The sequence below is a fragment of the Suricata suricatta genome, chromosome 3 (genome assembly GCF_006229205.1).
Source record: "Suricata suricatta isolate VVHF042 chromosome 3, meerkat_22Aug2017_6uvM2_HiC, whole genome shotgun sequence".
Classification (NCBI taxonomy): domain Eukaryota; kingdom Metazoa; phylum Chordata; class Mammalia; order Carnivora; family Herpestidae; genus Suricata; species Suricata suricatta.
In genome coordinates, this window is record NC_043702.1 from 169227559 (window position 1) to 169251916 (window position 24358).

At 46.4% G+C, this 24358-nt stretch overlaps 1 protein-coding gene across 17 annotated transcripts in view; it reads right to left on the reverse strand.

Moving 5' to 3' along the window:
* Window positions 1–24358, reverse strand: part of LOC115288407 (serine/threonine-protein kinase Kist) — a 103953-nt gene that overhangs the window by 69210 nt on the left and 10385 nt on the right. For 16 of the 17 annotated variants that reach the window (XR_003906989.1, XR_003906982.1, XR_003906986.1 and 13 more), the window contains exons 1-7: window positions 14032–14469; window positions 11895–12187; window positions 10432–10623; window positions 8339–8433; window positions 5453–5529; window positions 5197–5295; window positions 1447–1535 (exon numbers count right to left, since the gene is read on the reverse strand). Coding sequence is in view for 9 of the 17 variants with exons in the window: in XM_029935710.1 (XP_029791570.1) it covers window positions 1447–1535; window positions 5197–5295; window positions 5453–5529; window positions 8339–8433; window positions 10432–10623; window positions 11895–12187; window positions 14032–14299 (1113 nt within the window). In the remaining 8 variants the exon portion in view is untranslated. Of the gene's footprint in view, window positions 1–1446; window positions 1536–5196; window positions 5296–5452; window positions 5530–8338; window positions 8434–10431; window positions 10624–11894; window positions 12188–14031; window positions 14470–24358 lie in introns of those variants that run through there. The other variant, XM_029935711.1, reaches the window with a different exon arrangement.

Here is a 24358-nt window from a genome sequence, read left to right on the forward strand (position 1 = left end):
TGTCGAGTCAGAACACGTTAGTCCTTAATTCAGAATCTCCGAAGACCTTCCCCTCTTGCTCAGAGTGAACGCTGTGGTCTGGGGGCCCACGCGGCTCCGTGCCCCCATCTGCCCCTGCACCCCCCACCTCTGCAGGCAGACCAGCCACAACGCCCCACCTTCCTCCCTTCTCGGGAGTCACAGCAACCTCCCCAAACCTGCCAGGCCAACTCAGGGCCCTGAACCTTGCTGTTCCCTCTCCTGCAACTCTCCTCCCCACCCCAACTCCACTGTCTTTCAACCCAAATGTAACCTCGGCTCGCCCCTCCCTACCACCGACTGAAAGCTGCACCCCCACCACACACACAGCACCCTTACACCTCTCCTCCTTAGGCCTTTTCTCCACGGCACTTCTCACTACGTATCCTTGCGTCTGGATCACTGCTGTGTCCCCGGGCCTACAACATAATAGTACGTGCTCAACGAATAGTGCCTGACCAACTAAACAGCAACGATGCCTTTAGTGCGCTCCTGCTACCCACGGAGGTAAATGCTGTCATTACTACAGAGGCAGTAACTTTTCACTAAGATCAAAGTAAAATTTCTTTCATTTCTTTTTTCAGTTGCCAAGAATTTTCACAACATTGAACCAAAAGATAAAATTATAATCCACAACCGGAGGTGACTTCGCCGTGCAGGGGACATTTGGCAGAGCTGAGAGACCCTTCCGACTGCCACAGGGGTGGGGGGTCGAGGGCTGGGACACTGCTAAGTCGCTCTAATGCCCGTGACCACTCGCCCCACAAAGGACGCTGCAGCCCAAACGTCAAGGGTGTTGAGGCTGGGAAACCCTGAATAAAACCATATTCTGTCCCAGAAAAGTAAAAACACGAAGGGTAAAGGAAAGATATTCAAAAGAGCTTTCAAAATATTTCTCTAATAACCTTTGCCAAAAACTTGAGAGCCATAGCTCTGGCTGCACGTCTCATACACGGGAGCAGTAAGGGTCGTGTCAGCGCCGGTCACACTGAACCTGGAGCGCAGACCTCAGAGTCTCAGCCGGGGAACCCGCCTTCCGCCCGTGAGCCCCGGTAACTCCATCACAGTGAGCGCCTGGCCTGGACGGTCTCCTAACTCTGCCTAATTGGAACAAAAGCGGGCCACAGCAGTTCTGCCGCTGACCGTGACCTAAATCAGCATGTGAAACAGCGGCTTTGCCGCTCACAGGGGCTCAACTGTAGATGATGCTTTTTAAGAAAGAAGTTTTAACCAATAAAAAAAAAAATGCATGCATACTGCAGAACTTTTGGAAAAAAGCAAGAAGTGTAAGAAAATAAGAACACCCATAGTGCAAAATGCATAATTTCTAGCCACATTTCTGGGTTCATCTTTCTATAGGGCTAAAACATCGGTTCAGAATTTTAGTGGCTTCTGAATAATCCCGCAATGACGCAAACATTCACTTACTTGCCCCCTGCCAGGATTCTCCTTTGGAACGAGGAGAGACACCACTGGTCCGTATTTCTGACACTCCTCTTTGACGTCTTCTACAACATCTGGTTATGAAAACAGAGTACAGTAACCACGTGGTCGAAGTACCAAGCATTCGTCATTTAACATTTTTAAATCATCGAAGAATTCAGGAATCCATATCTAAGGAATTAGGTCATTTTTTACACCTTCTAAAGTTAACCTTAAGTTAAGGATACTATAAAGTCAATGCACTTAATAATTCTTTTTATATTTTAAATTTAACACTTCAAATTTCAAAATGTTCTTTGAAATTCAAAACGTTCAAAATTTAGAAAGTCTTCTTCCTGCGGTTTCCAACTGCCTTGTCTTCCCCTTCCTGAGGACAACAAACAGGGCCAGTCACCTCCGTGCCCTCCCTAAGCACTGTCAGCTCACACAAGCTCACACAAGCAGACGTGCTTTTTTTCTAAGTACAAAGTGCCAACCTTGCCTTTTCTTTTTTTTTTTTTAAGTTTATTTATTTATATTGAGAGAGAGAAGAACAAACAAGCAGGGGAGGAGCAGAGAGAGGAAGGGGGGGAGAGGGAGAGAGAATCCCAAACAAGCTCCACACCAGCACCTGATGCGGGGCTCAAACTCACAAACTGTGAGATCATGACCTGAGCTGAAACCAAGAGTCAGACACTTAACCAACTGAGCCACCCCGGCGTCCCTCGCCTTTTCTTTATTAACCCCGTATCTTTAAGATCCTTCAATATCAAGGGGAGCCTGGGTGGCTCAGTTGGTTAAGATCCTTCAATACCACCACATGAAACCTTCTCATTTGTTTTATGGCAAAGTCCTATTTCGCTGTAGGAGTAGTCAATAAATTCCCTAACATGTCCCCTACTAAGTAATTAAACAACTTCCAAATTTTTTGCCATTATAAACAATACCATAATAGATAAATGTGTACCTATCTCATTTCACTTGTGTGTTTCCAAACTAGCTCTAGAAGTGGGGCCGCTAGGTCAGAACGAATAAGAATTTACAATTCTCTAGAATTATCAATCCGCAGGGGCACCTGGGGCGCTCGGTCAGCGGAGCAACCGACTCCTGATTTCAGCTCAGGTCATGATCTCACAGTTTGTGAGATAGAGCCCCATGTGGGGCTCTGCACTGAGAGGGTGCAGCCTGCTTGGGATTCTCTCTCTCCCTCTCTCTGTGCACCCTCAGGCTCTCTCTCAGAATAAATAAACATTAAAGAAAAAACATTAAGAGAGTTGTTATTTTCTATGCTATCAAAGCATTAGGTAACAAAGATCTCACTGTGTTTTTCGTTTTGTTTGACGAGAGACAGAGAGAGGGCACAAGTGAGCAAGAAGCACGGGGAGGGAAACGAAGGGAGGCTCACCCGGAGCAGGACTCGCCCTCACCCAACGTGGGACTCAAACTCACAAACCATGAGACCATGAGCTGAGCTCAAGTCAGAAGCTTGATGACTGAGCCACCCGGGTGCCCTCACTGTGTGGGTTCAATAAGCATTTCAGTAAATGAAAATGCATATATGAGACAGACTTGAATATGCTTTTCTATAAACTGTCCATCTACATCCTTTGCCCACTATTTACTGGGCTGACTTGTAAGAGCTCCGTCTGTGTTAAGAGCTATAAAGTTTAAAAAAATTTTTCCCATGGGGCACCTGGGGGCTCAGTCGGTTGAGCGTCCCACTTCAGCTCAGGTCATGATCTCAGAGTCTATGGGTTCAAGCCCTGCGTCGGGCTCTGTGTTGACAGCTCAGAGCCTGGAACCTGCTTCAGATTCTGTGTCTCCCTCCCTCTCTCCCTCTCTTCCTCTCACCCGCCCACTCTCTGTCTCTCAAAATAAAATAATGACCAAAAAAAATTTTTTTTAAACTTCCCTTTATTCTCTTTATTTGGAATCTTGGTCTTCATCTTGAGTTGGAGTTTCTTCTGGTCTCAAGTGGAAGGTTTAAATCCAACTTCCTGCCCCACCCCCACCCAGATTCCAAGACAGCTGTCTGAATACATAGGATTTCTAGCTAAGCAAATTTACCCGACACTAGTAAGCACTACCTGATGACCACTTACTAATCAGAGCTAACAAAGGTATTTAATGCTCCTATACTGTCTGTGACACTGCAGTTCTAAAAGATTCTTAAACACTAAGATCTAATAGCAACAATGTAAACACTCAATTTATTTAGAAGCAGAAAACAGGTGTTATACAACAAGATACAAAGAAAGGAGTTGGCAGAATATGCCCAAGACCTATTCAAGGAAGCCCAAGGCTGAGTTTCACAGAGGTAGCAATTATTAGTAGACAGAATTAGGTGAGTGAGACAGTAAGTAGATCGGCACAAAGGACGTAAGTGTTATTGCCAAGAGAGTATTCAGAACCCCTGATACCATGATGACCTGATTACAACAGTGTCAACGGTAAGACGGTTGTGTCTGACACGCAGCCCCCAACAAGCCAAGGCTGCAGACTCTCACAACCATCATGGATTCAGAGAAATTATGCTTGTGTCATCAGTCAAGTAACGCATACAGCCCAGGGGCGTAAACTCATTTACCCTTAAACACACCGTGTTGTCAAGTTAGCTTGATCTGTTATGGTTGAATTTTCCACAAAGAAAATGTTTAATACAAAACAACTGGGAGTTTTAAATTTGGTTCTGCTTTGGCCCATTCACCACTCTGCTTCCAGAACGTTCTTACTAAGACACAGGTCTGACTAGGTCACTCCCCAATTTTAACTTTTTAATGGCTCTTTATTGCATTCAACCAAGAACAAATATTTGCTGAGCACTTAAACCTGAGCCAGGGCCTGTTCCATCCCTGACGCACAGGTTCTCCTGCGTCACAGTGCAGCGCTACTCTCTCTGGGACAAACCCTCACTCTCTAACACGGCAAACCGGTTCGTTCCAGGTCTGTATTCCTGGCTATTTCTTTAGCCTTAGCTGACCGGTCCACAGTAAATATCCTAAGACACAACGACAGCAAACAGTCTGCTGTGCTCAGAACAGGCCACGTTCTCCCTCATTTCTGTACATTTGGAGCATTTCCTCATCAGCCCCTCAGCTCTTAGCCAAGCAACTCGTTACTAACTCAGACGTCACCTGCAGAGACACCCTCGTGGGGGCATGCAACATGCATTAAGTACCCCTCCCTTCTGCCTCTGTACGCTGCCCTGCTTTCCCTACTCTCCGATTTATCAAAACTATAACCGTTTGTCGGGGCACCTGGGTGGCTCAGTCGGTTAAGCGTCCAACTTCGGCTCAGGTCATGATCTCACAGTTTGTGGGTTCGAGCCTCGCGTCGGGCTCTGTGCTGACAGCTCAGAGCCTGGAGTCTGTCTTCAGATTCTGTCTCTCTCTCTCTCTCTCTGACCTTCCCCTGCTCATGACCTGTCTCTATCTCTCCAAAATAAACAAATGCTAAAAAATAAAGAAAACTAAAAACGATAATCGTCTGTTGATATCAATGCCTCTCCCAGGGGCGCAGTTGGGCATCTGACTCTTGATTTCGGCTCAGGTCACGATCTCATGGTTCATGGGCTCAAGCCCTGCATCAGGCTCTGCGCTGACGGCAGAGAGCCTGCCTGGGATTCTCTCTCTGCTCCTCCCCTGTTCGTGCCCTCCCTCCGTCTCTCTCTCAAAATAAACGAATAAACTTTAAACAGAGATTAAAAAAAAAAAAAAGACGTGACAAAAACTGAAATGGCACTCAGGCCGCGGTCACCTTCGTAGTCCTCCTCGTTCTCAAGATAGTCGTCGTCCAGCACGTTCAGCAGCCGCAGCACTGGCGTGGGGAGCATCACCAGGTCTTCGATGTGAGGGGCTGGGAAGGTTCATGGCGACACGGTTAGATGTACACTCGCCCACAAATAAACGACGAACACCAGGCAGAGCAGCGAGGGGACAGGATATAAGTGAGTTCTGAGGTCTTATCTGATTGTCAAATGACCGAGGAGGAAGAAAGGACTCATCCAGCTTACCGAAAGGAATGCTGAAGAACGGGCTGCACAGCGCCATCTCGGCAGGGATCCTCCGGCCCGGGTCGCCGTGAAGCATGCTAAACACACAGACAGGCATCTCTGTAACTATCATCAAATCGTTTGAAAATGGAGCCACTGAAGAAAATTAAAACGTCTAAGTGTTCATCACAACATTAATTATGGCAGCCTGGCTATATTGGATCAGTCACCCACAAAATAGATAAATGCTATTTATGAGTAAATGGTTCAAGAACTCATGATACATACCTATGACACAATTATATATATATTTTTTTTTTGAGCGAGAGAGCACACACACAAGCGGGGAAGGGGCAGAGAGAGAGGCAGACCAGAATCCCCAGCAGGCTCTGCACCATCAGTGCAGACCCTGACGCGGGGGCTCCGACTCACAAACCGCGAGACCATGACCTGAGCCAAAAGCAGGAGTGGGACGCTCACCCAGCTGAGCCGCCCAGGCGGCCCTTGCAATGAGCACTCCTGAAACTCAGACTGCGGCCCTAAGGTCCTGCTTCCTATTGGAAGAACAGGCTTCTCAGAGAAACGACGATTCCCAGGTCTGGGGCAGGAAACGTATAAGATGAACTGGGAAAATCTTGTCACAGCAGAGAGCAAGGAAGCTATACAAGACGGTAAGACCCGGGCGCCTGGGCGGCTCAGTCGGTTGGGCGTCTAACTTCGGCTCAGGTCCTACCTGCGGCTCACGAGTTCCAGCCCCATACTGGGCTCTGTGCTGACAGTCCAGGTCTGGAGCCTAATTTGGATTCTGTCTCCATCTCTCTCTTCTCCTCCCCTGCTCACACATTCTCTATGACTCTCAAATACAAATAAACATTTTTTAAAAATTGAGGGGAAAAAAAGGTAGTAAGGTCTACACACACCAACTTCCACAGACCAACATTCAGCAAAGATGGGCAATTTTAGCTTCAATTAGGATAAGAACTACACTGTGCTGCAGTCACCAAATAACGATACTTTGAACTTCCCACAGGGAATGATCCCCTTTGGAGGATGACAGGGAATCAACTCGTGATGAAAACTAGTAAACAGAGAATCAAGCATTTACTTTGTCTTTGGTTAACCAAATGAAGCATGAATGACAGACTAACAACTTCACCATTCTACAAACCCTAAGAAAGTAGTGGATCCAAGCACTGAATGTTAAGTTACTAATACACAAACTAGAGATAGCTAGACTATGGGCCTCCTTCATGAAAGAACACAATACCATCTGTAGTCTTGCCAAAAAAAAAAAAAAAATTTTTTTCAACCGTCTAGATGCAACTATCGACTTACAAGAAATAAACAGAAATACATTAAACGACATCAGGGTAACACTGTCAACAAAATTCAGACGGTGGACAGCTATATGGGGCCAACAACCCAATAAATCAGGGAATAACAAGTCAATACGGGGAAAGCGGGGTAGGGATGGAAAAGGACCTTCCGGATTAAAAGAAACATAAAAGGGATTTCTTTTTTTAGAAGAACACTAAACCCTAGTGTTTTAAGATGCACACTCTAATGAAAACAAGTAAGTAACTGCCATAGCAGTTAGGGTATGGGGTACTTTTAAGGAGGCAGAGGGGGTTAAGATTAGGATGGGGACACAGGAGATTTCCGGGCTGGCTGGCACAGTTCTAATCCCTTGACCTCAATGTCAGATCCAACAGTATTCCTAGCATTCATTAAGTTACACAGTTGTTTTCAGTATCTGTGTTGTATTCTACAATATAAAAAAAAGGTTCAAATAATTTGCATATGTATATAGCAAAATATGTGGAAAAACACTGGAAAGAAATATACCAAGTGCTAACACTAGAAAGTAGGTTTACAATTTTTATTTTGCTGAGCCCAATTCTCTGTAGCTTCCAAATGTAGTATCCACTGTCGTACAATCAAGGGGGGAAAAATCCCAAACTCAACACCAGAACTTACATGATCTGACTTCCAAGTTAGAACCCATTACATAATCTCACAATGCCATGTTTTCTATGTAATACACAACTTATAAATCTGATACCAATTTAATATGAACAGCTATTTAAAACCAATTTGTAAAACACACACACATACACAAATTAGTGCAAGTAAAACTGTAAGTTCTTATCTGGGTAAATTCTGTGGGTTGTAACGTTAATCGCCTGGTTTTGATGTCCTGTTACAGTCATGTAAGATGTTACCACTGGGGGAACCCGGGCGAAGGGTACACGGACTTCTTTGTAACAGTTTTGTAACTTCCTTTGAACCCGTAATTATGTCAAAATAAAAAGCTGTAAGAACAAAACAAAACAAAACATACCCAAAAACCTACTTGGAAGGTTCTAGGGTCAATATTCCAAAGAAAGAATCCTGACCTGATCAAGAGATCTACCCTTGGGCAACATAATAATTACTTTATTCATCTCTGGCCCAGAACGAGAGAGAAGAGAAAAGCTAACTATTTGATAATATGCATGATGTGTGATTTTAAAATATGTAACGTGTTTGGACCTACTCAGGAAACAAACATAGTATTTCTGTCCCCAGAGTTTTCCACAGTAATTATTTAAAGTCTAACGCATAGCTACCTTATTTTAAACCCTTCTTGGTAGGCCAAATAATAAACACTCTCTTTAAATACCTACTTTCAGAAAGACCCTAAAAGAACCAAACAAAAGGCAGACACAAGCCCGATTTCCCCCAGGCCCACAGGACTACCAGAGCTCCAAGAGGACACGCGCCCGGCTGCCGGGAGGGGCCTCCACCCGAGCCCCAGAAGGAACAGCGGTGCGGTCCGTAAAAACAAACAGGAGACACACAAACCAACCAACCCCACGTTCACACAGTGCATGGACACAGAGGAACTTTAAAGTACACACGATGTACCTTTTGATAAGGTCTCTGAGGTGATAGGCTGGAATTGCGGCATTCACCACTGCTTTACTGGCAAATATGTGATCAATAATAGCAGAACTGTTTGCCTGAAAGAAGGGAGAGAAGCCTTCTTTGGTTACTCGGTTCGGCGGGATCGGCCGGGCGCCAGGCCCAGGGCGCCGCGCTATGTGGTGGGTAAAGCGCGGCAGGAAGCCCTGGCCCCGAGAGTTAGGTCTGGACGCGCTGAGCCGCTCCAGGACAGTCGGGTCTCCTCCGCCCGCGGCGCCCAGCACGGGGGCTGGCGCACGCGCTCACCCTTACCAGACGCATGAGGAGGCACAAACGCCAAAGCAGCCACCGGGAAGCAGGGTCCAAGACCCAGCCAGACCGTGGATGCGTGACAGCTGAGTGGCAGTGTCTCAGAGGGGAGGCTTTACCTGGTTTCAGGTACAAATAAACGCTCCAAAGAAAGCAACGTGGTATTTAAAATCTGCATCTGCCGTATTCGTACTTTGAATCCTGGGGCCCATAGTTTCTCCCCGCGCACTGCGCTGTCTCAGACGGGCAGGTGTGTTCGGGTAAGAACCCCGGACCGTCCTTACCGCTGCGTTTTCTAATACTCACTCCAGGCCGCATGCCACGCTGAGAACGGGATCATTTATTTTTTAACCTCAAAACTTCTGTGAGAAAAATGCTATTAACCTCGACTTACAGAAAGTCCGCCGTGGCTCAGTTATCCTAAATAACTTAGTAAGTGGCGGAGGCAAGATGTCAACAGTCTGACTACAGAGCCTAGACTCATACTCGCTTGGCAATTTTGCCTCCACAGAAGGTGATTAAAATACAAAAAACTATTTTTATTCAGACGGGTGAACTCGGGATTCATTAATGCACATCATGCCTCCAAGTTATATACAAAATGCCCGAATGTGACCTAGTTCTGATCCGCTCTGGGCCGAGCAGGAGTGCAAAGTCTCAGAGACCGTCAGAACTAACACAGGTAACGGATCTGAATTTGGGTCAGCAGCGAACAGACTGCTGGGCCTCCTGCTTGTCTGGAGGCACCGATGCGCCACGGGAACCCTGGCTTCACTTGCACAGCGGCTTTTTTTGCCAAAAGTAAGCCTTAGGTACACCCGCAAGACTATGAAATCACGTTCCAGGTATACTTCCAGAATCAGAGGACAGGGGCTGAGAACTAAAACCCAATAAGGTACAAAAGCCTTTCACGAAGGATATACTACTAGATCCTCAAAACTACTTGCTGCTAAAGACCAAAACCAATGATTCCTAAACAGGGTACTGCGTGCCAAGCCTCTAGACTAAAGGGGCGTGGCATCATCTGAATGCGGCAGCCCCACGGCACATTTCAACACACAGTTAACTCCTCAGTTGTGAACACACATGAAGTTCGTGCTCACGTCGAAGATTCGGAACTCAGAACTCCCGTTCCCACAAAACCAAGGCCCTAAGCGGCACTCGGGTTACCGGCCCAGCTCATCCAAGGGCACCTAAGTAAACATGAAGCACGGTGGAACTGGGCACGCGCAGAACGCTACACTCTGTGTGGGGGAAGGGAGTATGGGGCCCAGGTCGGAACACCCAGGCGTGTGATCTGGAGCAAGTGGCTTATCTGCCTGGGCCTCCAGTTTGTCATCAGTGAGAGAATGACAGATACACTCGCCAACGACCTGCACACAATTGTTAGGAAATTCAGTGAGGCCGTGCATTAAAATACTACGAAGCATTAACTACAAAACTTTACGTAAATGTCATTTAACTTATAATCTACTGTTGTGTTAGTGATAGCTACGATGCAATATAACTAAATTACTAAAGAAAAGAAATCCCTTGTGCCTTTTTGGAAAAATGTATGTGTTCATTCTACCAAGCCCTTTCCTGCACACCAGGCCCCAGGCTAAGACCAGGAAGCACGCTCATGAGCACGCCTGTGGCTATGCAAATAAACAGGGGCACCGAAGGTACTGGAAGCGCGGGAAGAAGAGTACCTTAGGGATGAAGTAGTCCCCAGCGAGACTCACTATAAATGGAGCACTTTTAAATGGGAATGAAGGACACCAGACAAAAGTGCCGGCACAGTTTACCTTCCATTCCTGAGATCTGACTGTGTGTTTCAGTTTCATTCCTGAGAACATTTCCAGTAAAATGATTCCGAGGCTCCAGAGGTCCACAGCTGAGGTGCACTCCGTGTCGCTCTGCAGGCCGGCCTGGGCCAAGCAGTTCTGCAGCTCTGCCTCTGGGGCCCGGTACCCGTCGGTCTGAATATACTTCACGTCCTGAAGAAGAAGAGCGAGTGTTACAGCCAACAGAAGACTGTTCCCTTCGCTTCCATCTCTACGATGTGTTTACGTCTCTGAACCTGCAATAAACCACTGCCAAACCGAATGCCAACGAATTTGTAGTCCTTGGCTACCCTAGTTATTTGGTTCATTGACTGGGCAGTTCTCACAGGCAAACTGCACACCTTCCATACAGCTGCTCGGTCCTGTAGATAATCTCTTGCCTGCTGGGCACTGCTGATAAATAAGGACACTCTGCAGAGAGCTGACTAACCGTGGAGAGCAGAGGGTTTGCCAGAACTGCCGCTCGCGTGGGCCGCCGGTAATAGTGATGACTTGTTAATTAATTACCCTACTTAACCCAACACACGTCCTTTGTTTACATGGTGGCAACGAAATTCTTTTTATTTGCTTCACCCCAAACCACTTCAGTATTTTATTTTTTTATTGTCCTTTTTAATTTTTTAATGTTGATTTATTTTTGAGAGAGACAGACAGAAATAGAGTACGAGAGGCAGAGGGGTAGAGAGAGAGGGAGACAGAATCCGAAGCAGGCTCCAGGCTCCAAGCTGTCAGCACAGAGCCTGAAGCGGGACTGAACCCACAAACTACAAAATCATGACCTGAGCCAAAGTCAGACACTTAACCAACCGAGTCATCCAGGTGCCCCCCCACCCCCACTGCAGTATTTTAGATAGAAATATCTCTAAGGGTCAGGGCACCTGGGTGGCTCAGTTGGTTAAACCTCCAACTCGGTTTCGGCTCAGGTTGTGATCTCACAGTTTTGTGGGTTCGAGCCCTGTGTCAGGCTCTGTGTTGATAATGCACAGCCTGCTTGGGATTCTCTCTCTCTCTCTCCCCACCTCTGTGCCCCTCCCCCATTCACACTGTCTGTCTGTCTGTCTGTCTCTCTCTCTCTCTCCCCCTCTCCCTCTCAAAGTAAATAAACTTAAAAAATTTTTTTCAAAAAGAAAAGAAAAAGAAATACTCTAAGTGTCTACCAAAGCACTCCTGTTATTAAAGTATTTCTTGGGCGCCTGGGTGGCCCAGTCGGTTGAGCGTCCAACTTTGGCCCAGGTCATGATCTCAAGGTTCGTAAGTTCGAGCCCCGCATCGAGCTCTGTGCTGACAGCTAGTTCAGAGCCTGGAGCCTGCCTCTGGTTCTGTGTCTCTTTCTCTCTCTCTGACCTTTCCCTGCTCACACTGTCTGTCTCTCTCTCTCTCTCAAAAATAAATAAAACATTAAAAATAAATAAAGTATTTGTTACCTGATTGCCTTCTTTGAAGCTAAGTCCAAAGTCAATGAGTTTAAAACACTCATTCTCTGCGCTCCATAGGATGTTACGGGGTTTGAGGTCTGCGTGCACGTAGCCCTCGTGGTGGAGGAAGGCAAGGGCCTCCAGGACGTCCCTGGCGCAGCGCTGGATCATCCACATGGAGCAGCCCTGGTGGCTGGAGCACAGGAGCAGCTCCGAGACGCTGACGTCCAGGAGCTCCAGCAGCAGACAGCGCGACGGCACGTTCGGGGAGAAGTGAATGGTGAAGACTCCGTACAAGGTCACTAGGAAAAAGAAACCAATTACAATGCTTTAAAAGCCAGGCTACTTGGGGCGCTTGGTCGGTTAAGCATCCAACTTGGGCTCAGGTGATGATCTCACAGTTTGTGAGTTTGAGCCCCACGTCAGGCTCTACACTGACAGCTCAGAGCCTGGAGCCTGCTTCCGATTCTGTGTCTCCCTCTCTCTCTAACCCTCCCCTGCTCACACTCTGTCTCTGTCTCAAAAATAAACAAACATTAAAAAAATTTAAAAAAAATTTTTTTTAAACCAGACTCCGAGTAAGACAACCACAGCACAAAATTGGGATACTCTAGAAAAGGAGAAAGAACTCTGATGAGCAATGAAACTTCCACTCTAATTGCTTTTTCCCAAAAGTAAGATTTTTCTGGGGCGGGCAACTGGGTTATTTTAAAATGAGAAAACCTTCAACAATTCATTACTGGTCAAAGATATTAAAGACGGCACGATAATTCAGTGTGTATGTTGCTAAGCATTCAGTGATGGGTGAATACGCACCCCAGGTACCAAGCCAAAATGATTACAAGTAAAATCCAAATATTAGGGACTCTTAATGTCACGCCATGTGACAGCAAAATTGCAGACTGATTCTTGATCCACAACAGCACTCCAGAGGGGTACGGGTCAGGGGTAGAGCATTAGACTGCAACAGAGCACTCTATAATCTAAATATTAAAAACTGAAAAAATATATGTTAAAAGAGATTAAGACTTTCAAGATGACAATTTAACCTAATTTCGCAAAGATTCAACAAGTCCTTATGCTTGCGAAAACTGCAAAAAAACTGCCCACTTACATACCAGGGTTATAGACATCATCTAGCAAGCTTTAAAAAAAAAAAAGAAAAAAAAGAGGCAACACTAGTGGTGAAGAAATTCTCCAAAATGGTAATATGAAAAAGGCCACTCTTCAAATTACATATAGATTGTGCTTGCCAGGAAGTAAGGCATTATTTATTAGCCAAAGCTGTAACTAATACACTCTGTGAATGTGAGGGCGGTGGAGGCTGTTTCACAGCTCGAGGATCAGTAATTATTACATATCTTATACTTTGAATACCTAAATCGTGAACATAGACTTAACGAGAGTCAAAGTGTAAAGTGTTCCTAATTTTCCTACTTCCCATAAGGAATCCTATGTTAATACTGAGTCATTTCTCTCAAATCCACACCAAATCTGTACCAGGTAACATCTCTTTGAGTTAACAGCATTATCCCAAGCCCTAGAGGGATTTCTCATTTTGCACGGGTACACGAGGACTCAAAAATGTCGATACAGGGGCGCCTGGGTGGCTCAGTCAGTTAAGCCTCCGACATTGGCTCAGGTCAGATCTCACGTTCGTGGGTTCGAGCCCCGCATCAGGCTCTGTGCTGACAGCTAGCTCCGAGCCTGGAGCCTGCTTCCAGTTCGGGGTCTCCTTCTCTCTCTGCCCCTCCCCCTCTCAGGCTCCGTCTCTCTCTGTATCAAAAATAAATAAAACATTTTTAAAAAATGTCGATACAAGACATGAGAAATCTAGCAAAGATGTGCCTCCTTTCACTCGAAAACATAACTCTATGCAAATAAGTGCAGCATCTTCTGATGAGACCCGGAGCAAAGCAGAACCTAACTGAGCATCTATTACGTGACACGGGGTTAAGCCGAACCACCAATTCCACCTTACTGCAGACAGGGTGAAGGAGGATGGGAAAAGGGCCAGGACCGGGGGACGAGAGGGCCAGACCCACGTCTCCCGCCTTAAGGACAGAAGAGGAACGCCAGCTTGGGGGGGGGGGGTACGGCCGGGCTGGGACCTGGGCAAGAAGAGAAGGGAGACAGCGGCAATTACCGATGTTCCTGTGACCCTGCAATTGCTCCAGCGCCGCCCTCTCTTTTCGGAAACCGTACTCGGCGGCCGAGGCCGCAGCGCCGGTGGTTCCCGGCGGCAGGAACTGCTTGAGGGCGCCGGGGGGCGAGCCGGGGGTGCCGCAGCAGCGCACCCGATACACCGAGGCCGAGGAGCCGCTCCCCAGGCGGCTCTGTACCTGCCACAGCCGCCCGAAGGCTTCCAGAAACCGCGGCGGCTCCGCGCCCCACGCGCAGCCGGACCCCGCCATCGGTGCGGACGGAGGGCGCTGGCACAGGAGCTGAGGCGACGCCCGGGGCAGGCCGGCAGGGCCCGCGGTCACATCCCCGCCTGCCGGACCAGCGGCTCCGCAGGGAGGGGCCTGCAGCCGCCTCGCCGACTGCTGAGACCTCAAACCGCCATGACACCGGAAACCGAGAGCGCCCGGGTCCAGACACCGGAAGTGGAGAATGAGCCAATGGCGGAGGCCGGAGGAGGCGGGCCCAGAAGGGGCGGGTCTAGAACTGAGCGCTGGAATTAGGTGTCGGAACCAAAGCCTGGAGCGTAAGCTGTTAAACTGTGCTGGATCCTCCCAGCTCTTCTGGCCAACGCTAAGCGCCTCAGCGAACGTTTCCTGAAGCTGAGACTGGTCCTTTCCCTCGTGGAGGCGCGCCCCTCACCACTGGGAACCTCTGGAGAGTGAGGCCCAGCCCACGTTCCTCCTAGACGGCAGCCCCTGGGAAATGAACCAGTTACTGCAGGAAAAGGGTTTGCCACGACCCCCCCCCCCCCCCCCCCCCCCCCCCGCCCCTGGCCTGTGAGCCGAGCTGTCAAAATTCTCGGAGCCCAGCCTCGGCGCCCCTTAGTCCACCTTGCCTATGACTGCCTCATCAAAATGCATCTGCCCTGGGCGAACGTGGACCCTCTACAAATTTTTATGTTTTATATATTCATTCTTTTGCCCATTTAATAAAGGTTCACTAAGTAACAGATGTAGCCAACAGGAATATCCATCCACAAACTAAGGTGTGCAATAAATGTAGCCTTCCCTATTTTTCTGTCATTCGACATCACCGATTTCAAGCTCCATTCAGACGGGGTGGCAGAATTCTGTTTCAAACAATTTGCACGCATCTCCTTTTCCTTCGGTTTTGTCTCAGTTCCCAGGCAGGTTGGGTGGCTTGTGTGGTGCAAGGTGGAGAGGCTTACGACCATCTGCTCTTCGATATCCTGGGTCATCACCGAGATGTACCTTATTTCTGTCTACATGGCCCTTTTGGGGTGTGGAGTAGGGAGAACTCTGCATTCTCCTGCGATTTCTAACAAGCGTTTTTCTCGTGTAAAGCCAAAACTAATCTAAGAGCTTGGGCTCCTGAACTACAAAAATCAGAGAAAACTCACAGGCTTCTTCTAAGGCAATGAGGACAGCTGTTTATCTGCTCGTATAAAGGGAAGAAAGGGGTACACGGGTGGCTCAGTCGGTTAAGCGTTGGACTCTTGATTTCGGCTGGGGTCATGATCTCATGTTTTGTGGGTTCAGCCCTACATCAGGTGCTGCGCTGGGAGCCTACTTGGGATTCTCTCCCTCTCTCTCTCTGCCCCTCCCCTACTCATATACTCTCTCAAAATTAATAAACATTATTAATTTATTTTTGAGAGACAGAGACAGCACGAGTACGGGAGGGGCAGAGAGAGAGGGAGATACAGAATCTGAAGACAGGCTCTAGGCTCTGAGCTAGATATCAGCACAGAGCCCGATGTGGGGCTCGAACCCACGAACCATGAGATCATGACCTGAGGTGAAGTCGGACGCTCAACCGACTGAGCCACCCAGGCGCCCCAAAATAAATAAACATTAAAAATAAAAAAAAAAGAAAAGAGAAAGTGGAGAACACAGGAGGTCTTGAATAGAGGGAAGAGAGAAAATAGAAATGAACTCTGGTTTCAAGTAACTTGGACTTGAGAGAATGAATTAGACATGTGTGTCAATATAACCCAAGGAATAAAGGTAAACATGCTCTAAAGAAGGAGCAGATAGATTGCGAGGACTCTTTAGAAGAACTCTGAGCAATTCACATGTCAGAAAAGTATGAGTAAAAGGAAGCATTCGGTTCCAGTCTATCTGTCAAAAGAGTGTACTGTGATCAGAGCGTGAATTTTCAAAGTTTACCAGGTCCTCCTTGTGAAAAATATCCACTGTTATAATCCATATCTTGGTATTATAAGCCCTTCTGAATGCTAGAAGCAGAAATTACCAGTTTGAAAACTCATCTCTAATAAAGCTTTCTTTCTTTGTGCTCTTCCAAATTCTTTTTTAAAAAATTTTCTTAATGTTTTATTTATTTTTGAGAGAGAAAGAGAGAGAGAATGAGTGGGGAAGGGGCAGAGAGAGGGGGAGAAACAGAATCCGAAGCAGGCTTCAGGCTCTGAGCTGTCAGCACAGAGCCCAACATGAGGCTCAAACTTACAAACCCGGAGATCATGACCTGAGCTGAAGTTGGACTTTTCACCAACTGAGCCACCCAGGTGCCCCAAGAGGACGTTTCTTAAAGGGATTTCCATATGCTAAAGAGGATTTCTAGATTTTACGAGGCCTACCTGTTGTCAAACTAAGGTTGCTTTTCCCTCTAGCAAAGCATTAGTATTAAGACAGAAGGGAGTTCCTGGAGAGACATTTCACTCTGCCCACCTCTGCCTAGAACCATTTTTCTCAGATGTCTACATGGCTCATTTTCCCTTTCTTTCAGCTTTCTGCCCAATTGTCACTGAATCAGTTAGGCCTTTTCTGGCCACTCTAATACAAATTGGCAATTCCCTATATCGGATTTCCCTTGTTACCCTTTCATTGCTTTCCTCTTTATATATTGGATTTTTATTTGGCACAGTGTTGGGGCCCAGTACGCAAAAAATACCCTCAAACAATATTTGGCCTCCTGGGCCCCACATATGGCTTCTGTTCATCCTATGATTTTCTCATTGCTTTGCAAAAAAGCATATACTTTTAGGCTTTGAATCAACTTGGGTCAGTCAGTGACCTTCCCTTACTTTATTTTCTGGCTCTTTGTCTGCTGTTGGGAGTGAACAAAACCCTCTGCCAAAAGATTTGCTTATAAAAGGATCAGCATCTTACCCTTGAATAACTGATGAAGGGCCTTAAGGAATCTAAGTCTCCTCATAGAATTCTTCAGGCTCATCTTATGCTTAAAACCAGACTATTATTAGGGGATTCCTCTTTTGTAATGACTTAATCCTGTTACTTACTACTGTCCTGATAAGAATGACCTTTTCCGGAGCATGTCTTCAAGGACCTTGAACTATGTAACCATTAAAGAAATGATATAATCACCCATGGTATATAAGACCCTGGCTATCTTCATAAAGTGTGGCTTTACCACCATCCACGTTGTCTGTCTCGTCTTGTCTCGTCTTGTCTCATCTCATCTCATCTCGTCCTGTCTGTCTTCTTTCCTAGAGATATTGCGCCGACACCAACCCCCTACTCGGGACCTTTCGACTGGGGTGCGTCAGTTGGTCCCCCACGGCACAGTATATATTTTTTTCTTTCTCTGCTTCTCTCTCTCTCTCTCTCTCTCTCTCTCTCCCTCTCTCTCTTTCTCTCTCTCTCTCTCTTTTTCTTTTTTTTTAAACAAAATTCACATTTTATTTAGGTTGAAATAAACTATACAAAATTGATTTTCTTCACCAAAAATAACAGTAATATTTTCTGTATTATTCCTAGATAAACCACAAAACACTTATTTTTGTAGGTTTTCCAGGTTTTGTTTATAAATCAAGAGGAGGCAGTAAATATAGTCATGGAAAAAGAGGGAAACAGACAAATCAGTTGTCAGTATCCATGGCCTCTGATCCTGTCTTGACCATGAAACAGAGGTGTTCAACAAATACCTGCTAAAAATCTTATGGAGATGTAGGCTCAACAACTCTCTCTCTCTCTCTTCCTTCTTTCTTATTAATAGATTTCTCTGCCTAAACTGTAAGTAAGCTTGATGAGGACAACTTTGTGTCCATTCCCCACTGTATTTCCAGTGCTTGCAACACTGGCATATACTAGGCACTTAGGAAGTATGTTTTATTGTATTTTATTTTAATTCTAATTAAAAACACTTTATTAATGTTTACTTAGTGAGACGGGCAGACAGAAACAGGCTCCAGGCTCTGAGCTGTCAGCACAGAGCCCAACACGAGCCACGAACCCACGAGCCGTGAGATCGTGACCCAAGGCGAAGGCAGACACTTAACTTGTAATGCCCAAGTCGCAGTATCCCCCAAAGACCAGAGACTGCCAGGGAGACCAAGTCATGCCTGCACTAGCAAAGGGCGGTTTTATTACGGGTTCAGGCTGGCCGGGCCTAAACTCGGGCTCACAGACTTTACCGGCACAGTGGATCCGTGCTGAGAACCCCGAACAAGGGCTGAGCAGGGCTTTTTATGGGGTTTGGGCAGGGGGAGTCACAAGAAATAGTGACATAGGCACAGCGATCCAGTTATTATTATACAATATTATTGACAGCAGGTTTAACCATTCACATTGCCTAGAGTATTCATTACTTTTGGCGGGATCCAATCACAACATTTAGAGTACCTTTAAAATCAACCAATTACAGGGCGAGCCTAGGGTCTTGTTCGGCGACTATCAGGTTAACTTTAACATTAGGTAACAGGGTCCTATCTAAAGTCTCCATCTACAGGCCTCACCCTTAGGAATGTGGGGAGTGGTAGCTGGCCTTCCCTGACTGGGTGCTGTGAAGGTGGTCTCTCTTGCTCTAGGCACTGTGTAACTGCCTGTGAGTTTCGGGGAACTGAAACCTAGGCCTTCTAGATCAGAGGGGGAACTTAAAGCCTGTTTGGTTTAGACTTGTGTCCTTACAAACTGACTAAGCCACCGAAGGCGCCCCTAGGAAATATTTTTTAAATGATTGCCTTCCTCCCACCCCTTAAAAGCAGCCACTGAAACCAGTTAACAGAAAGGCGATGATGAGCAAAAGGGGAAATGAAGAAACCACAAGGAGGGCTTTCACCAAAGGCATTACGCCCTAAAACCGAAAGAAGATGATTGGAAAAAGAATTCAGGAGACAGACTTTGAGGAGAGGAAAAGAACAGAAAGAACCTAGGAGCCGAGATGAGAGCCATCTGCCTGCCTCCGGAGAATAAAAGTGCCCCGCCTGTCACTGGGGTCGCACGAGACCAAAAGTTCCGTCTGCTGAACTTTATTTCCTCTCATCCCGACCCCCCCCCCCCCCCGCTGATGGCGAGGAGACCTTCCGGCACATGTGATTCTCCTGTGACAGGCGTGGAGGGCTGGCCGGCGGTGGGGGGTAGGGGGGTACAGTTTCCCTCTGTTGTCTCGGCTGCAAGGGAAGCCCTAAGTCCCCTCTGGAACACCAGTCTGTCCCTTTCTGTATTCAAGGGGACGCATCAAGTGTAGGACTGTGCTGTGGGGCAAAGTCTTCCCTGGGGGGGACAGGGTAATGCACTGTTCCTTAGGGTTTGCCTCCCCCACGAACCGGGCTTCTTTCTGCGTAGCTCTGCCTTCCTGGTTTGCTGCTGTCCAGCACGTGTCGCATCTGAAGGGAGGAGCCAGGCCCACGCCCACCGCCGGCAGGACCCTGGCTGGGGAGCCTCCTCGTAGGCAAGGAAGCCTACAGCTGTTCGCATCCTCAATACCGGCCACGACTCTTCCATAAAGGACTGAAGGACGCTGCAGGATGAAATACCGGAAGGAACGTGGGGAAGCAGAGGTGACTGGGAATGAGGAGACCAAAGACAAGGGGACTGAGCGGATCAGGCCATTCATTTCATTCCCCTCCTGCCTTGCCTTTCTCTCCCAGCACCACGGACTTCCACAAAAGCCACGTTCTCAGACAATGGCTTCTGCAGAAAAAGGACTTTCCAACCTCTCTGCTCTATTCTCCACCTGCTGGCAGGACTGTTAATAAGCAGAAGAAAAACCCAGCAAAACCCAGGAAAATCCTTGATAGTCCAGAAACTGCTCAGTCATTCCGTATAATTAAGAATTGTCTCGGACACCCGAGTGGTGCAGTCGCCAAAGCATCTGACTCTTGATCTTGGCTCAGGTCATGATCTCACATCAGGTGACATCAAGCCCCGAACTGGGCTCTGAGTTGACAGCAAGCAGCCTGCTTTGGGATTCTCTGTCTCCCTCTCTCTCTCTCTGTCCTACCCCTCTCAAAACAAACAAACAAACCAAAAACAAACCTAAAACAAAAATTGTCTCTAGATTCAAAAGTGTTGTGTTCTTTATTTTTAAGTTTATTTACTTATTTTGAGAGAGAGCAGGAGCATGAGTGGGGGAGGGGCAGAGAAAGAAACCCAAGCAGGCTCCTTTCGCTGTCAGCCCAACCCCCAACGTGGGGCTCAAAACTCACAGGGAGGTCATGACCTGAGCTAAGGTCAAGAGCCAGATGCTTAACCAAGGGAGCCACCCAGGCACCGCAGAAGTGTTGTGTTTTCATTCCTGAACTTGAAATAGTGAAAGTTCACAAAAGAGATGTAGGAACTCACTCTTTTAAGTCATCATGTGTCACTATTGTACCTGGTGTCACAGACTAACTGCCTTAATCAGTAATTTGTGCTAAGAGCTGCAATGTTATTATTTCAAACAGTTCTTCCTCCTAAAAATCTAAGATTCTGCTTTTGAATTATTGTTCTGGTTCTTCTGGCCCGAGCAAGTTTCCATTACGTCCTTTCTGTTTCATGGGTTCACGTATGATGTCAAGGCGCTACTCCTTACTATGTTAGTACGTCCTAATATAATAGGAGTATTATATCTTTTAATACTCTATCTTTTAAAAAGCTTTTTTAAGGTTTATTTATTTTGAGAGAGAGAGCAGGGGAGCAGCAGAGAGAGAGGAAAAGAGAGAATCCCAAGCAGGGTGTGAGCTGTCAATGCAGAGCCTGATACAGGGCTTGATCTCACAAACTGTGAGATCATGACCGGAGCCAAAATCAAGAGTCAGACATGTAATTGATTCAGCCACCAGGTGCCCCAGCACTCTCTTGATCAATAGATTTTTATATTGTATTAATTCTTTTGGGGAGGGATGGATGCAGAGAGATTAGCAGGTTGAGGGGTTTTACTGTTTGTGTTGGTTATGCTGGATCTGGGTTATAATAGAAAAAGCATTGTTGGGATTTAGGCAAAGAAACCCGACTGGTGTGCAGTGGAAGATGGTGGACTTGTCTTCTACACCCACCCACCTGACAAATCTAATGAGGAATGGCAGCAATAATGACTGTATGCGGCCCGCCTTCCCTTTTTAGTTAAAACACAAGATACTTTGATTAGCTTTCTTCCCTCTGACAGACTTGTAATAACTTTTTATTTCTTTTTGCCTCTTGAATTGAGATTTAATATTCCTAATGAATATCACAAATTTTGCCTTATTTCATAGCGATGGAATAGATGATTCCTCTCTGAATATTTTTACATATATTAAGCGCCCTTTATAGTCTCTTTTTGAGTGTTTAATGCAGAGCTTAGCTAATCTTGACTTTGAATGTATCATATATCTGCAACAGATTTATGGTGTTAAGACTTGCATAATTTAAAAGTCCTATGATTTGAGACTCATTTTCCCACAGAAGTAAAGTAAAGTGGGACTATACATATTTAGAGGACATAAATCCACAACTGTTGCAATGCGATTTTGTATTAAGACTGCCTTGGCTTTTATCATCTTTATCTCCAGAATTTAGGAGAGTCCTTTCTTCCAAGTGAACAGTGTTTGTATCACATTGAGTGGCTATGTCCAGACTCTTTCATCTCTACTAATTTCTTCCCCACAGGGGAAGATCTTCAAAATATTTTAAACTACACACTAGTGAATGCTGAAATAAAATCATAGGCATAAGCATGCATCATAAAGAATGATGTCAGATTGGGGCACTTGGTTGGCTCAGTCGGTTGAACATCTGACTTTGGCTCTGGTCATGATCTCACGGTTCATGAGTTCGAGCCCCACATTGGGCTCTGTGCCGGCAGCTCAGAGCCTGGAGCCCGCTTCGGATTCTGTGTCTCTCTCTTTCTCTGCCCCTCCCTCACTTGGACTCTGTCTCTCTCTCTCTCTCTTAAAAATAAATAAATGTTAAAAATTTTTTAAAAAAGAGAATGATATCAGATCAAGAAACAGGAATTCCGAATGATTATGAATTAAGGAAGAAAAATATATGATATTTTATTATAAATAATTTTGTAAAGGCGCCTGGTGACACTGATTCACTCAACTATAGCATCAAGGTCCTGGGCTCTCTCCATTTCCCCTGGGGCCTGTTGCATCCTCAGATGCAAGTGTCTGCCAACTCTCCAGGCACATCTTTCCGCGAGAGTGTTCAGAAGCAGGCAGCAGGGACGTGGTCAGGGCCATCAGAGACTACCCTTTCACAATTCTCTCTTCCTTTTCAGGGAATAAAAGATTTTTAACTGAATGGCCCCAACTAACTTATGAACCAATCAGTAGTAAAAGAAAAATATCACAGTCCTTGATTTAGACCACATATGATTCATCCCCTGGGACTTGGCTAATGCCTACCTGAATAAAATCAGATTTCTGTTAGAAAGGAAAAGGGGGAGAATAGTTATTGGGCAGGGAATTCATAGTGTATGCAACATCCCTGTACCATTACTGGTACCCTAGCTCCCATATCATTCACATCATTGTTCAATTACTTATTGCTTTGTAACCAAACACTTCATGAGTTGGGGGCTAAAAACGACAATGCACTGTTACTTCTCACGGTTCTGAGGGTTGACAAGCAGCCCTTGCCGGGCGTCCCCCATATGGCTGCAGTGAGGTAACGGGCGAGGATGGAGTCATCTGAAGGTTTCTTCTCTCTTGTATCTGACACCTCGATGTTGGAAACAGCTGAAGCTAAGAGCATCTCTCTCCAAGTAACACAGATGGGCTACCTCACGGTATGCCTCTCAGGGCAGCCGGACGGCTTCACAGTGACTAGTTACCTCCCGGACAAATAAACACTCCAGGAGATCTAGTTGGAAGCTGCAAGGCTTCCTAGGACCGAGCTTCACACGCCATTCCGTGTTACTTCTACTGTATTTCGTTGTCAAAACAACAGCAGCCCCATTCCAGCTCATATTCAAAATTTTTTTTAATGTTTATTTATTCTTGAGAGAGAGAGAGAGGGGGAGAGAGAGAGAGAGAGAGAGAGAGAGAGAGCACGCGCGCGCGCGCGCGCGCACAAGCAGGGGAGAGGCATAGAAGAAGAGGGAGACACAGAATCTGAACCAGGCTCCAGGCTCCGAGCTGTCAGCACAGAGCCTGACACCGGGCCTGAACCCATGAACTGTGAGATCATGACCTGAGCTGAAGTCAGGCACTCAGCCGACTGAGCCACCCAGGGGCCCTCCAGCTCATATTCAAAACAGCAGGGGAATAGATGCCCCGCAGTGGAGGATGGCTTTCTCCTACAGGAAGAGAAGGAAAATATGGTGGCCATCTTGGAAACAAACTAGCACACATGATAGTATTGCAATGGACTCAAGTTTGCATTCCCCAAAATTCACATGTTGAAATCCTAATCAATAATGTGATGGTATCAGGAGTTGGGGCCTTTGGGAGGTTGATTAGGTCATAAGGGGGCCAGGAGTGTAATTATTGTGCCTTAGAAAAGAGACCCCAGACAGCTCTCCCCCATTTTGTCATGTGAAAAAACATGGAGAAGACTGCCACCTACGAATCAGGAAGTGGACTTTCACCAGATGCCAAATGTGCCAGCACCTTGATCTTAGATGTCCTGCTTCCAAATCTGTGAGAAATAAATGTTTATTGTTTCAGCCACCCGGTCCATAGCCTTTTTGTCACAGCAGCCCTAAGGGACCACTGCACGATGACAATGTATGGCTGCTGGCAAGTGATGGCTGATATTTTAATATACTGGCTAATAGAACACTCAACGTGGCCCTAGCATGAACATGGTTTATGATTCATGTTCATTACTGCTGTAATTGTCCAACTGTTGATGAATCTTTCCAATTTAGAGATATTTACACTGATTGAAGTTTTTGAGAATATTTAATCATTCATGCCATACTCTTTACTTTGCACTGTTCAAAATATTATTTTGGGGGGTGCCTGGGTGGGTCAGTGTGGTAAGCTTCTGGCTCTTGGTTTCAGCTCAGGTCATGATCCCACAGTTCATGGGATAGGGCCCCACAAGGGGCTCTGTGCTGGTGGTGGGGCGCCTGCTTGGGAGTCTCTCTCTCCCTCTCTCTCTCTGCCCCTCCCTTACTTGCTTACTTTTATTCTCTCCCTTTCAAGATTAATAAACACA